At 43.4% G+C, this 13,355-nt stretch overlaps 1 protein-coding gene across 3 annotated transcripts in view; it reads left to right on the top strand.

Annotated features, from left to right (window-relative positions):
• The window catches only part of MAP3K20 (mitogen-activated protein kinase kinase kinase 20), a 146,630-nt gene that overhangs the window by 107,772 nt on the left and 25,503 nt on the right, over positions 1 to 13,355 (top strand). Inside the window, exon 12 of one of the 3 annotated variants that reach the window (XM_032784578.2) lies at positions 12,759 to 12,803. In XM_032784578.2, coding sequence (XP_032640469.1) covers positions 12,759 to 12,803 — 45 coding nt within the window. Of the gene's footprint in view, positions 1 to 5,598; positions 8,536 to 12,758; positions 12,804 to 13,355 lie in introns of those variants that run through there. The other 2 variants (XM_032784580.2, XM_075070111.1) reach the window with 2 other exon arrangements.

Raw genomic sequence — 13,355 nt, 5'->3', positions numbered from 1 at the left:
TCCGGTGGGTCACATCTTACTTCCGACAGTGGGTGCTACGCACGGTGAAGCAAGGATACCACCTCCAGTTTGCTTCATCCCCGCCTTCCCACCCCCTTCCCGGTCCCTCTTCAGGGACCCCTCTCACGAGCAAATCCTCTGGCACGAGGTGCAATCTCTCCTCACTGCAGGAGCCATAGAGGAAGTTCCGCTACCCGAGAGGGGGAAGGGATTTTACTCCTCCGCTATTTCCTCATCCCCAAGTCCAAGGGAGGCTCCGACCTATTCTCGACTTGCGGGGACTCAACAAGTGGCTACGCAAGTTGAAGTTCCGCATGGTCTCCCTGGGAACTATTATCCCCTCCTTGGATCCTGGAGACTGGTACGCCGCCCTCGACATGAAGGACGCGTACTTCCACATAGCGATCTTCCCCCGCCACAGGAAGTACCTTCGGTTCACAATCAACCAAACACCACTTTCAATTCGCTGTCCTCCCCTTTGGCCCTGTCTACGGCCCCAAGGGTCTTTACAAAATGCATGGCAGTCGTCGCCGCCCACCTTCGCAGGCAGCAGATACATGTCTACCCGTATCTGGACGACTGGCTCATCAAAGGCGCCTCGCAAGCCCAAGTCCGTCATCACGTTTCCGTGATCACGGACCTCTTCGGCCGCTTGGGCCTCCTCCTCAATCCGGAGAAGTCCACTCTCATTCCAACACAGAGACTGGACTTCATAGGAGCGACCCTGGACTCCTCCCTCGCCAGAGCCTACTTACCGCAAGCCCGCTTCCTGGCGATCACTTCACTCATACGGCGCTTGCAAGCCGCTCATCTAACCTCAGCTCGCACCTGCCTCGCTCTTCTGGGACATATGGCTGCATGCACTTATGTCACCAAGTACGCCAGGCTCCGCATGCGGCCCTTTCAGACGTGGCTCCACTCGGTCTTCCGCCCGCGCAGGGACTCCATGGACGTGCTGCTCACGATCCCTCCAGGTCCCCTACGCTCCCTCGACTGGTGGTTGGACCCGTCTCTGGTTTGTGCGGGGATGCCATTTCATCCGCAGCAACCGTCACTAACCCTTTACGACGGACGCGTCATCCCTCGGCTGGGGAGCCCATCTAGGTCGCTTGCAGACCAGGGCCGTTGGTCAGCCGACGAGCTCAACCTCCATATCAACGTCCGAGAGCTGAGAGCTGTTCGTCTAGCCTGCCAGACGTTCCAACAGCACCTTCGTGGCCGTTGTGTCTCCGTCTTTACGGAACACAACGGCCATGTACTACATCAACAAGCAGGAAGGGACCCGCTCGTCTCCCCTGTGTCTGGAGGCTATTCAACTGTGGGACTTCTGCATAGCCCTCCAGGTGGACCTGGTGGCATCCTTCCTCCCAGGAGTCGGAACACCCTGGCGGATCGGCTGAGCAGGTCCTTCCTCTGCCACGAGTGGTCGATCCGGCCGGACATCATTTACTCCGTCTTCCAGAGGTGGGGTTTCCCCTCGTTGTGGCTCTTCTCCCGGCCCGTACCTAGCCAGCTGCTCGCCTGGCTTTAAGCAGTGTTCGCCTGCAATAGCCAATGCGCGGAGTCCCCACATCTCGTCTTAATGCCTTGGGAATCCTATTCTAAGTCCCATTTGCAAAAAGGTGAAGCGCGCACAAGAAGAGCGGGACGCTAGACTCGCATCCTCTATGGAACTTGCATTAGCACCTCGCCGGCCCGATATAGCGCATAGAGTGACGCGCCCCTCGGCACGAGCACGGTCAGCAGCGAAGCTCCTCAGGTCCACTCGGGCGACGCGATCGCGAAGAAAACCACGCCGTGCTCTTCGAGGTCAAGTCGGCAAGCTGATGAGGTCTCTACGCCGCACCGCAGGCAGAGACTGCAACAGGCAGACCGCCCGCACCGGCCGGTTGCGGACCGCCTAAACCGCCGCTTAGACTCCAGCCCCACGAGGCCGTGAGGTCCGTGCACTGAAGCTCCCGCACCGCCATAGTCGCGCTCAGGCGTTGCGCACGAGACGCCGAGACTTTTCAGGCGCAAGAAGACCTCATTGCCCTGACGGACCCGGCATGTCGGTGCCTCGGACGCCGGATCGCGACTCTCTCAGAGGCAAGCCGCTCTACCACAAGGCGCTCTGTCACGCCCGATGGGCGACGTCGGTCCGCTCCAGTCGCTGCTCACAATCTCGGCGGCGTACTTCCCGTCCGCAACAGTCACTCGCACTGCTCACCTCGGACCAGCTCACGACAGACGCTGGCATCTCTCGTCCTGGTCCGCTATTTCGGGCACCGTCGAGTCTTCGCACCGCTACACGGACCAAGTCGTTCACGGAGACATCTGCATGAGGCCGGGTCCTGGTTGACCCTCCGGACAAGCGTGGGGGGGTTCGAGGTCGGTCGGGCCTCCGGTACCGATACCGTACCGCACCGGTCCCAAACCCAGAGCTGCTTCGATCTATTGCAACTCGTTGCCCACGTTTGTGCTCCTCCGTGCCGGCCGGTCAGGAGTTCGCCTCTCCAGGTGTAGTTACTAGAGACGGGACGAGCATACTACATAGCGCGCGGGACTGTTTCAAGATGCACGTCCCGAATGCAAGGAACAGAATGGCCCTTTTGGACACCTGGGCATATCATAAGCCCAGGTGCTCCCATGCCGCGCGCCTATCTTCTTCGGAGCGCAGGGGCGAAGCCACCGTGTCCCGCCTCTCACGCAAGTCAGGACATTCATTCCAGTCCTCCAGACTCCCCGGAGCATCTCAAGCAGGAACCACGGAGCACAGTGCCATTCAGGACCCACTTGTTCCCGGGATATCCCTCCTCTTCCCGATGAGGCAGGGCAGGGTCCTCTTGTTCGTCAGCAAATAGATTGAGAGCCCACCAGGGAAAACTATTACTAACAAATACACTAACAACTATAACTTTAAACTGTCAATAAACTAATTAACTATGTAAAACAAGAACGATTAAGTAACAAAGAACAAAAAACGAGCGATTAGCTAGGGAAAATGGGGAGGTCAGGTAAACTGCACTCCACTGTTCCAACGACCGACACGGGCGGTAAGAAGGAACTGAAGGGTGGCCGGGTCGGCTGGGGTATTTATGCGGCGCCATGGTGGCGCCACTCCAGGGGGCGCCCAGCCGACCCGCTGAGTGTTGCTAGGGTAAAAGTTTCTCCGACGGCTGTGCACGCGGCGCGCACACACCTAACTGGAATGGATATGAGCAACACATCTCGAAGAACAACAGTTACAAAGGTAAGTAACCTTGTTTTCTTTGGTCCTCTCCCTCAGGACTCCATGTGACTGGGCTCAGTTAGCCCTCTTCTCCTGTCCCCAGCTCTTCCTTCCCGTCCATCTTTATCAGTCGTGGGCTGATGGGCTAATTGAATCTTTATTCCACCCATTCCACCTGATTAGATAATTACCTCAATCAGCTTCCTCTGGGATGATCAGAGTTCACTCCCTGCACTCTGTCACACTCCCCCAGCGAGCTCTTACACACAGATTTTGAAAGGTCTCTAGGCACTTCTGCACTAAATATTGCAACACCTGTCTCATTTCAAAAGGGATTTAGGCACTTAGGAGCCTAAATCCCATCCCAAACAATGGGTATGTTTACACCGCAATTAAAAACCCACAGCTGGCCTGTGCCAACTGACTTGGGCTTATGGGGCCTGGGCTAAGGGGCTGTTTAATTGCGGTGTAGATTTCCGGGCTCAGGCTGCAGCCTGAACTAAGGGACCCTCCCACCTCAAAGGGTCTTAGAGCCTGGGCTCCAACCCAAGCCCGGAAGTCTACACTGCAGTAAACAGCCCTGCAGCCCAAGTCAGCTGTCACGGGCCAGCCACAGGTTTTTAATTGCAGTGTAGACATGCCCCAGTGGGCCTTAAAATCACAAGTGCCCAAATCCTTTGTGAAAGTGAAACTTCAGATTTTACATCAGTTTGGCGTTGCAGTGCTGATTTCAGCAACACCCAAACACCTTTAAAAATCTGGGCTTTAGTCTTCGTATATGACAAGAGGCAACAGGTGGGTACAACAAATACATGGGGGAACACAAGGAACAGTGAGGTAATTATAGTTAGCATAATGAGTAGTAGTCACAGCACATCAGCTGCCTAGCCATTGTCAAATGTTGTGTAGCCATCATGACGGAGGTGAGATTTAGAGAAACACTTGAAGGAGGACAATGTAGTAGCTTTGTAGATTTTTATGGGGGACTCCTCCCATGCATAAGGAGGATTCTGATATGCCTAAAATCCCCACATAGGGGCTGAAATCGCTCTCTGCCATTGGAGTAGTATAATCTGGGCACCCTGAAACTATGCTCAAGATTTCTAAGTACTACTCCCCAAACCGCCATAAATGGGAGCCTTGCTTTTTTTGTACTGAGTAAGATTTTATGGTAGAAGGTGACATATGTGACTTTTTTTCCCTATACAGCTTGCAGTGTATAAAATTAAATCTTAAGTAAGAGGCATCATATTATTCATAGCTAGAGCTCTGTGATTTAAGGAGAATGATTTAATGGTTCCCCATGTGTTCCACCCCATTGTAATAATTTTCCCAGTAACAAATTGTGAGCAGAAAACAGACTGAGCAGTTGTGATTAGGTTAAGCAAGATGTCTGGAAAGCAATACAAACTTAGTTTGGAAAACAGCTGTGGAAATAAAAGCCATTTCAGCAGTACAGAAACAACATAACATGCTGTTAATTTTGAATCCAACACCAGAGTTCTTGCTCACTGTGGAGAGCAGGTATGTCACAGAGGTTACTAGCTTGGCCTCCATGAAGAGGCATTAATCGTGATTTAGCTCCAGAGGACATTTTTCATTCTGTTGGAAAAAAATAGTAGTAACAAACTAGGTCAGGATAATGCCCTGATGTGTAGGTGGAGATTAAATCCGCAATGCCTTGTATTGCAGAGTATACAGAAACTCACCAAATGTAGGTTTACGGAAGCAATTTATTAATAGTCCAGAACTAGAGACCTGCTCTTACTTCCGTTGAAGTTGGTAAAAATTTTGTCTCTGACTTTAACGGTGGTAGGATTGGTCTATAACCCTCTTTTTGATTGTGACCTCAAAAATGGTGAACAAAAAGGTAATTCAATCTATCTAGATCTACATACACATTACTGCTGTGGTATCTTCTGACCTCTGGAAAAAACGTTTCATTCTGCACCAGGGTCTTGTCTGGGTTCTTTAACCCTAAGTTGATTTATTGTTCAATTCTGAATACTAAAATTAAGCAACTCAATCGAGACATGGCTCTGCTTGTACCCAGATTCCTGTGGTAAAGTCCACATGGGTTAGAGACCATGTTGTAAACCATGTTGTATGGTACAAAATGAGAGATTCAAAAGTTGGAACTTCTTTCAACATGAAAGGTGGGCTACCTGTGGTCCTTTGCACACTGTTTGGTGGTGGTTTTGCTCTTTCATTTTAAAAAAATTTAAGCCAAGTCTGTTTTAATGAATTCTTACTTGAGCTCCATGTTTTGATTCACTAATCATTTTGCTTTCTGTTTATTGCTAACTAATCTGGTAGTGTCTTTTTTTGCCTTGAATTGAATTGGTTCTAACTTTCCTTTTTACTCTGTCCTTTCCTCCTTTAAATAGCTTTTCTTACCTATTGGTGCAAGAATGTCTCAGGAGTCTTACTTTGAAACTAAAACAGAGGAATCAAACAGTGCAGAGATGTCATGTCAGATCACAGCAACAAGTAACGGGGAGGTAGCTGGCATGAACCAAAGTCTGCAGGCCTTGATGATGAAGGGCTTTGGGGGTATCTTCTCTATGAACCAAGCAGGATCTGTCCTGCATTCTGGAATGCAGATAAACATGCAAGCCAAAAAGAATTCTTCTAAAACCACCTCTATGAGAAAGGGGAAGAAAATCAACATGGCTGTGGGTTTCAGAGAATTTGACTGGTCAGATGATGATGATGATGATGATGATTTTGATGATACAGATGATTCTAGTGAATGAAATTAGAAAACTAATTAAGTCTAAAATTGGTTTCTAGCAAATAAAAGCAATAAAGTTTCAGAAAAATCATCCTGTCATTTTGGTCTGTTTTAAATCCTGTAAGAGAAACAAAAGCAAAAACACTACATTTTTCTAGGCCAGTCATATTTGTATGTTAAAAATGTATCTTGTTGGTTTTAAAATTGTGTTGACCTATTTTTGCTTTGCTGAAATTTGGAACAAAAATTTCAAAACAAATTGAGGTTTCTAAAACCCCAAAAATATAGCTGCAGCTCACATTTATGCTGTAATATTTGGTATCTGATTACAGAAACTTCTGTGGCTGAATATGTTTACGATCTGACAACAGTGGAGGAATTTAAAAACCTATTTTATTTAAACATACATCCATTACTTTTCTTTTGTTTTTGTAGTTTTCTTTACCTGTTTTATTGTTGATCATATGAACATATTTGTGTTTACATGTGGGCTTTTCCTATACAATCCATTCTTTCTGACTGCTACAGTGAAGTTATTTTGCTAAATTTGTGATTTCTCAATCATTTTCAAGGCAATATCCTATGATATCATAAATAAATTACTAAGAAGGCCAAGCAGGGTTGAGAAAAATAAAGCCCTTTCAAACACACAGTTTAAGAAACAGCAACTGAATACAGACAATCACTGGTAATAAATAGTTTGTATAAATGTTCTTTTCTCTCTTTCTCTTTAGTTTCTGAAATTCAGTCTTTACTACAGTCACTTACAATAAAACCTCACCACCTAATTGCATCGTGGTAGTCTACAAGCTCACTGGCTTTCTGTTACATTGGTGTAAATCCTGGAAATCTTATTAACTTTGATGGATTTACTCTGGATTTATTCCGGTTTAGCTGAGAGCAAAATTGGTCTTAGGTTATTTACAGCAATTTTTTATTTTGCTGTAATTATTAAACCATTTATCACTGTCCTTCCCAGAATAGGGGGGGAGAGAATTTGAGCCCTCCTACTGTGGCTTAAGCTAAATTCTCAGTGATGACGTGAAGAATATTCTCTAAAGTTTAAATATCCATTTTTCTGCTGTGAAATCATTTAAAAAATATTGCCACTGTTGTTATGATTCATCCTAAAATTGAGTCTATAAGTATCTGCTGCAGTAATTACCCGACAAACACTCTGCCCGAAACAGTGAATGTATTTTCCTGATGAACTTTTTGGTGGTGGCACAGAAAGAGAGAAGGAAGCAGATACATTCACACCTACAGGTGCAGAAGAAAGGCCCATTGTAAAACATTTGTCAAATAAAGAAGGGCAAAAATTTTTAAAGAAAAGGGTTACTTTCATGTTCAGTTGGATTTGAGGGGATAATTAAACTCCTAAGTGCCATGTGTTGATGGTGTTTCTCTCTTGAAAAATGGCGATTAGTGCTATTTAAATACCTTAGAAAGTAGAATCATTACATGATAGCAGGTCTGAAGTTGGATCTCCAAGAGTTTGGAACATTTATATTCTACTATTTATAAATAAAAGAAAAAGTTCTTGAGAAGTTTTAAAATTAGCTTTTCTAGGGTGACAAGGGCAATCTTTGAGATGCGAAAGGTAGCTAGCTTCCTCATTCCTCACTCAGTGCTTTCAACTATGCTTGAGTTCAACTGGAGCTAAAGATGCTCAGCACCTCACAAGATTGGGCTCTTAACTGTATGAAATCTATAGAATTTGAGGCAGGTTCCACCTCCTTGCTAGCAGGTTCAAGTCCATTGTCTTTGTGATATCGGGGGCAATTTTCTCATGCTAGTAAGAATTTGTAATTTCAACACTGAACAGTGCAACACGTTCTTATTGGGATAATTTGCTGTATCTAGTCTAAGTGAAATTTGCTCCTACAAAATCAGTGGTAATAGCATTTTAGGAGCACTAAACAAAGTGACTGAGGGTGGAGAGAGGGACAGAGAACAGAAAAGGGGCAGCAAACAAGCTACTTCCAAATGCAGATTTGTATTGTTTTTTAAGTCTGCACCTGCTAACAGCTACCACAGCAACATTATTTTTATAACCACTATACTGCAGGCGGGAAAAATTTTTATAATCTAATCTAAAATTTTTATAATCTAATTTTTATAATCTAATCTTATCTAATAACAGAGTTGCACAGCTGTAACTGAAGTCAGAATTGAACCCAGTATGTTTAGAAATGCAAAAATAAAACTATCTCTTCTTAGCACTGATACTGATACTTTGCACTTTTAAAGCACCTAATAATCTCAATGCACTTTATACACATATGTGTTGATATTAATTAAATGTGCAAATCCACTTCTTGATTTAACTCTTCACCTAATAAAATATTCCAACACTACTCTATCACATCACTTTTTTGTTGAGGACAGATATTCTCATGCATCTCTCATTAAAGTGAATAGGAGTTATTTGAGCATAATAAATGGAATAATTTGGCATCTTATACACAGAGAGCAGAGCTGGTAAAAAGAATTCAAATTTAATTTTTCAGTGAAAAAGAAGGACAACATTTTCATGAATTGTCTCTATTTTTTAGCCAACTCTAATAAAGATCTATTGAGAAATAAAGAAGAAGTAGAAAGGTCCTAGAATTGTTGTAAAAGGAAGATCTACTAAGCTCAAGGCTTTTCCCAAACTTTCCTGTTGTGATTCCTTTAAAGTATGGTTATATTCAAAATAGTAGCTTGGCTTAAAAAATGACATCTATTTTTTTTTATTCTCCTATAATGACTGTCGTGCCAAACGTGTTCAGTTTGCAAGTCACAAATAAATTGTGCTTGACTGTCCAGCTGTGTTGTTTTTGCCTCAAACATCCTCAATATATTTTAATTTTGAAAGATTTTGGTTGACAGTTATGGAGGCAGAACAAAACCATTTTGATCTTCCACCCTTGATTTTGCTCTGCAGTGCTGGTGGGATTAAACTTGGTTTTTTAATTTGTCTAGATGTCCAAACACCAAAGTGTCTACAATAGTTGCTAATAATAGTTAACAGTTAACGTAGCATGTCACATGATCAAGATATTAACCAAAAGTTAACTAATGAATCCTCCCAGAGCCCTATGAGGCAGATAAGGTAAAGTGTTGTTGTTCTATTTCACAACTGGGGAAGCTGATATAGAGAAGTTAAAGGCCAAATCTGAACCTCTGGTTTTTACTCAGTCATTATACTTAAACTAACACTGGCTTTAGTGGGGTGTATTTCCTGACCTGAGGAACTCAGAGTTTAGCCCTTTTATTTACCCAAAGCCACACAGTGATTTGAACTCAGGTTTTCCTGACTCCTAACCCAGCTCTCATTCTTTCAGACTTGGAAAAGCTGCAGGGAATAGATATGCTGAGTAAGACTATTTTAATGTAGTCACTGTTCTAACTGTAATAATACTAATGCTTTAGAATAGCAATTGCTTTGAGATCCAGTGCTTAGATCTGAGGACTTAGTTTCAGGGCTTATATCGTTTGTGGAGTGTTTGGGATATGCTTGATCAGCTTGGCTATACTTGTTAATTGTAATACTTGGACTTAGTCTCCTCTAGATGCTGGGGATGTTTGAGACATGAGGTCTGAAGTAGCTCTTCGGCACATGGTCATGTTCTTGACTTGTTCATTTATCATTTGCAGTATTTTGTTAGATTTTTATTTCATTTCATTATAGATCTTAACGCAGTTATTCTAATTAAATATTGCTACATTAATGATTTATATTGCTATCAGCAGCAGTAAATCCACAGCACACGTAATAAAGCTAATAACTAACTAACTAAGTTACTGTACATCTTTAGTAAGCTATTTCCTTTTTTTGCAATAAGGCTTCTTTTACAGGTTTTTAATAACACCTCCAACTTGACAGAGGTTTAATTACAGGCCAATAGAGAATCCATTCTGTTCTTCCAACTTTCATGTAGCAAAATAGGCTCACAGGACATGCAGTAATTTTTACAGTCCTTAAAATGTACCAATAGAAATCTGGAGAGGAATGCATTTTTCCCCCGACTTCAACGTAGTGCACTCTATGAAGTCTGTATAGAGGTTTCTGGTGTGTGAAGATTTAGTTTCAGGACTGTAGCATCAACAACCTACATTAAACATTTTACGTTGTGTGCAAAATATTCTGCTGACTTTTAAAGTCAGATATAGTCCACTGCATTTTCTTGCTTTTGCACTCTTTAAAAAGTTTTTGTACTGAATACTAGGAAATGATTCTATTTATACTCCAAGTGTGAGCAAATGAAATTTGAATAGAAAATATTTTCACAACGTTAGAAAACTTCATCCCTTCCTCCTGAAATACTATGCTGAGAAAAACCTGTGCCAAAAGTATTGTGGTGTAAACTGACTAGCTAATTTGTATGGAACATGCAGTGTTACACCCTCTTGTGGTAAGACTTTCAGTAGTCAGTCGTTTTCTTCACCGCACTTAACATGTGATGTCTTGCTTTGTTCACAGTATGGATTTGGTTTTCCAGTTTAAAAAAAAAATGTAATGTATTCAATTTTCTTAGTTGGTGTCATGATCTTGATTTTGATGTGAAGTTTTTTCCTTTGCTTCTCTTTGTTCCAAACTTCTATTTTGCAATAAACATTTTGACAGTAAATTTTTATGCTTCTGTGTTCTTGTGTAAACTGCTGCTGTTAAAGGGATTCCTCATTGCCCTCTGCTTTGATCTTTTTCATATTATGCAGGATGTGGCATTTCCCCTTTTTTCTCTTTATTTATTTGTTTGTAAATATATTTAACATTTCACATCGCTAATTTTCCTCTCCTAAAAGTGGAAATCATCTGGACAGTCACTGTGTGTAAGCAGGAATGGAATATTGACCTTGTGCAATGGTAGAATACACAATGAAATACAGCAAACTGTTGTACCCACGGTTCCCAATGGAAAGGAAAACACCAGCCCATTTGGAATTTAAGGGCAGTTATGTTGTTAATTATTTATTGCAAATATTGTAGTTCTCTGCCTTCACATGGGTCATCATGGTTTGCCAGATCCTGCCCCACCTAGTTGCCAGCAATAGATGGACCCTTTCCACCCTACAACTCTCTCCACCCCAATTCAACTGTCACTTCTTTTCTGGATTTTCCTGACTTGTAATTGGTAGCTTATGAAGCTTGGCCCACACATGGAGAAGTTAGGGAGAACGAGGGAAACTTACCTTTCCATATGGCAGTCAAAGCCAGCTTCTCATCCCAGTGACCACTTAGCTCAGGCATCGTTGGCTTTGTCCATCTGAGGTGGCCATTTCTGTCCTGGAAGAGTTATGGCAGGAAGGGATGGGCAGCGGGGCAGGTGTGGGGGAGGGTCAAGTGATCGTCACAAGGATGGTCTGATAAAATGGTTTGTGGTGAGGAAGGAATTTTCCCTGGAAGCAGATTGGAAATGCACTGGGGTGGGGGAGGGTTGCGTTCCTCTGTGCATCTTGCAGTATTCAGCAGAGGCTGTAGTTCAGGACACAGGAAACAAGTGTAAGACAGTCATGAATCCATCAGTGGGAGTCCATATGGGAAGAGCAGAAAGACTTGTCACTTGGGTGGAAGTCATTGTGGGAGGCACCTTGGCCTGTTGTCCCACAGTCTGCAGGGTCTGGGAAAGGAGGAGACTAATTGATAACTATTTGAACAGATGGGGTGGCTGCCATGCATAGGCACAAAGTCTTTCAGGTGTGAGGGAGGAATTCTGGAGAGGACGAACTGCAACTGCCAAGAGGTTGGGCACTAGGGTGCTTGTAGGTTTGCATAGCCCACAATGTAAGGAGTCCACAAAGACTGAGTGTTGACCAGTAAAATCTGAATTACAGTTTGGTAGCTAAGTAATTCAATAAATTTTCATCCAGAGTATGGTGGCAAGAGTTTGGGTGGTACTGTCAATTCAGGTACATCTAATTAACAGGATACCAATGAGAAGAGACTATAGCTTAGAATAACCCATTCTTTAGCTGGTTAGATGGACGTTACTATCTCAGTGAGATCGTTCACTGTGTCATCTTCTAACCATTCCTGGGTTTCACTGACACAGCCATCCCCTCATGTATCAAGTAGATCCTGGTCTGATCCCCTCATACTTGGAGGATCAGGATTCCCCTCTTCATATAACAAAGCATACCATACATGGGGCTATGGCATTCAGCTGCTGTGAAGTGTCCCCTTCAGATTTTGTTCCACAGCTCCCAAAAGGAATGATCATCCAGGTGTAGGTGGTAACCGAAGGGTAGAAGGGGACAAACAGCCTTGTACCTTAATCAGTAAGGAAGACTAGCTGCAGTGGCCCAGTCCCAAGTCAGTCGTGCTCTCCTTTTCATGCAGTGACTGCTTCATTCACTCTACAGAATATCTCCCTCCCAGCTGATATTGGGAAAAACCAAGACACATCTTTCACTACTGGAGTCAAGCAATAGTAAAAGTGATGGTGAAACACAAGGAGAAAGTGGTGGCTAGTGAGTCCCACTTGTGGGGATGCGACTGGTGACAAAATTCCAAAGCTGCTTTTTTTACTTAGTGATCTCCTGAGTAGTTTTGCCCCCTGGAGGTGTTGGGACTATTCCATCACTGCTGTAATATCACTGAGCCTGCCTGTGATCATTTTGACTAATATGTGAACATGAGGAATGCTACTTTGATGGCACTTTGTGCAGTAATCCATGGAATAATGAGGAAAGTCCTCATCACAACCAGGAGGCTTATACATTACAACCAGAAGGTGCCAAATAAAATCAGCCACTGAAGTAAAACTGGGGGGAGACCTGATCGGACAAGAAGAGCAATATTACTCTTTTCAATTCATATTTCTCACACAGTTGCTGCCTTCCTTTGATATTTGCGCGTGGACCGAAGAAGATGTGGTAAGCATTTTGTACTAATTCAGTCAGCATTGTTTTGATGTAGCTATAAAAGAAAACTGATGCACATCATAGTAAATGAAATCTAGATTGTAGTAATTTGAGAAATCTCTAGACAAGATTCTAACACTGTATATTTTTCAAATTCCTGTTCCAAAAAAGATTTTTAAATGACCCTATCCTGACAGAGGAAGAACTTTTATTGCCTTGGTGAAATGGTCACATGCTCAGAGGCCTGTTAAAGCATTTGGCTTGGCAGGTTATCAGTATATGCTGCTGAATTGTCATAGGCATGAACCAAGCAACACTGAAGTGCTGTAAGAATGCATACCTCACCAGTGTCAGGAGAAAAAGAGGACAGCAAACATCATAGTCTCTTTTCCCAATCCAAGAGGACTGGGATTCATTTTAAGTTAAGATTCTAAAAAGGGGGATAGGAAACCACTTTCATATAAAATACAAAATGTAATTGCTTTTAGGGGACTAGCTACGATACTAACTTTAGATCATATTTTGAACATTCTTTCAAGTTAATTGGTAAGCAAGAAATTTTAG

Source organism: Chelonoidis abingdonii, chromosome 10 (genome assembly GCF_003597395.2).
Source record: "Chelonoidis abingdonii isolate Lonesome George chromosome 10, CheloAbing_2.0, whole genome shotgun sequence".
NCBI classification, from domain to species: domain Eukaryota; kingdom Metazoa; phylum Chordata; order Testudines; family Testudinidae; genus Chelonoidis; species Chelonoidis abingdonii.
The sequence above is the reverse complement of the archived record's forward strand: the minus strand, read 5'-3'. Positions and strand labels throughout refer to the sequence as shown.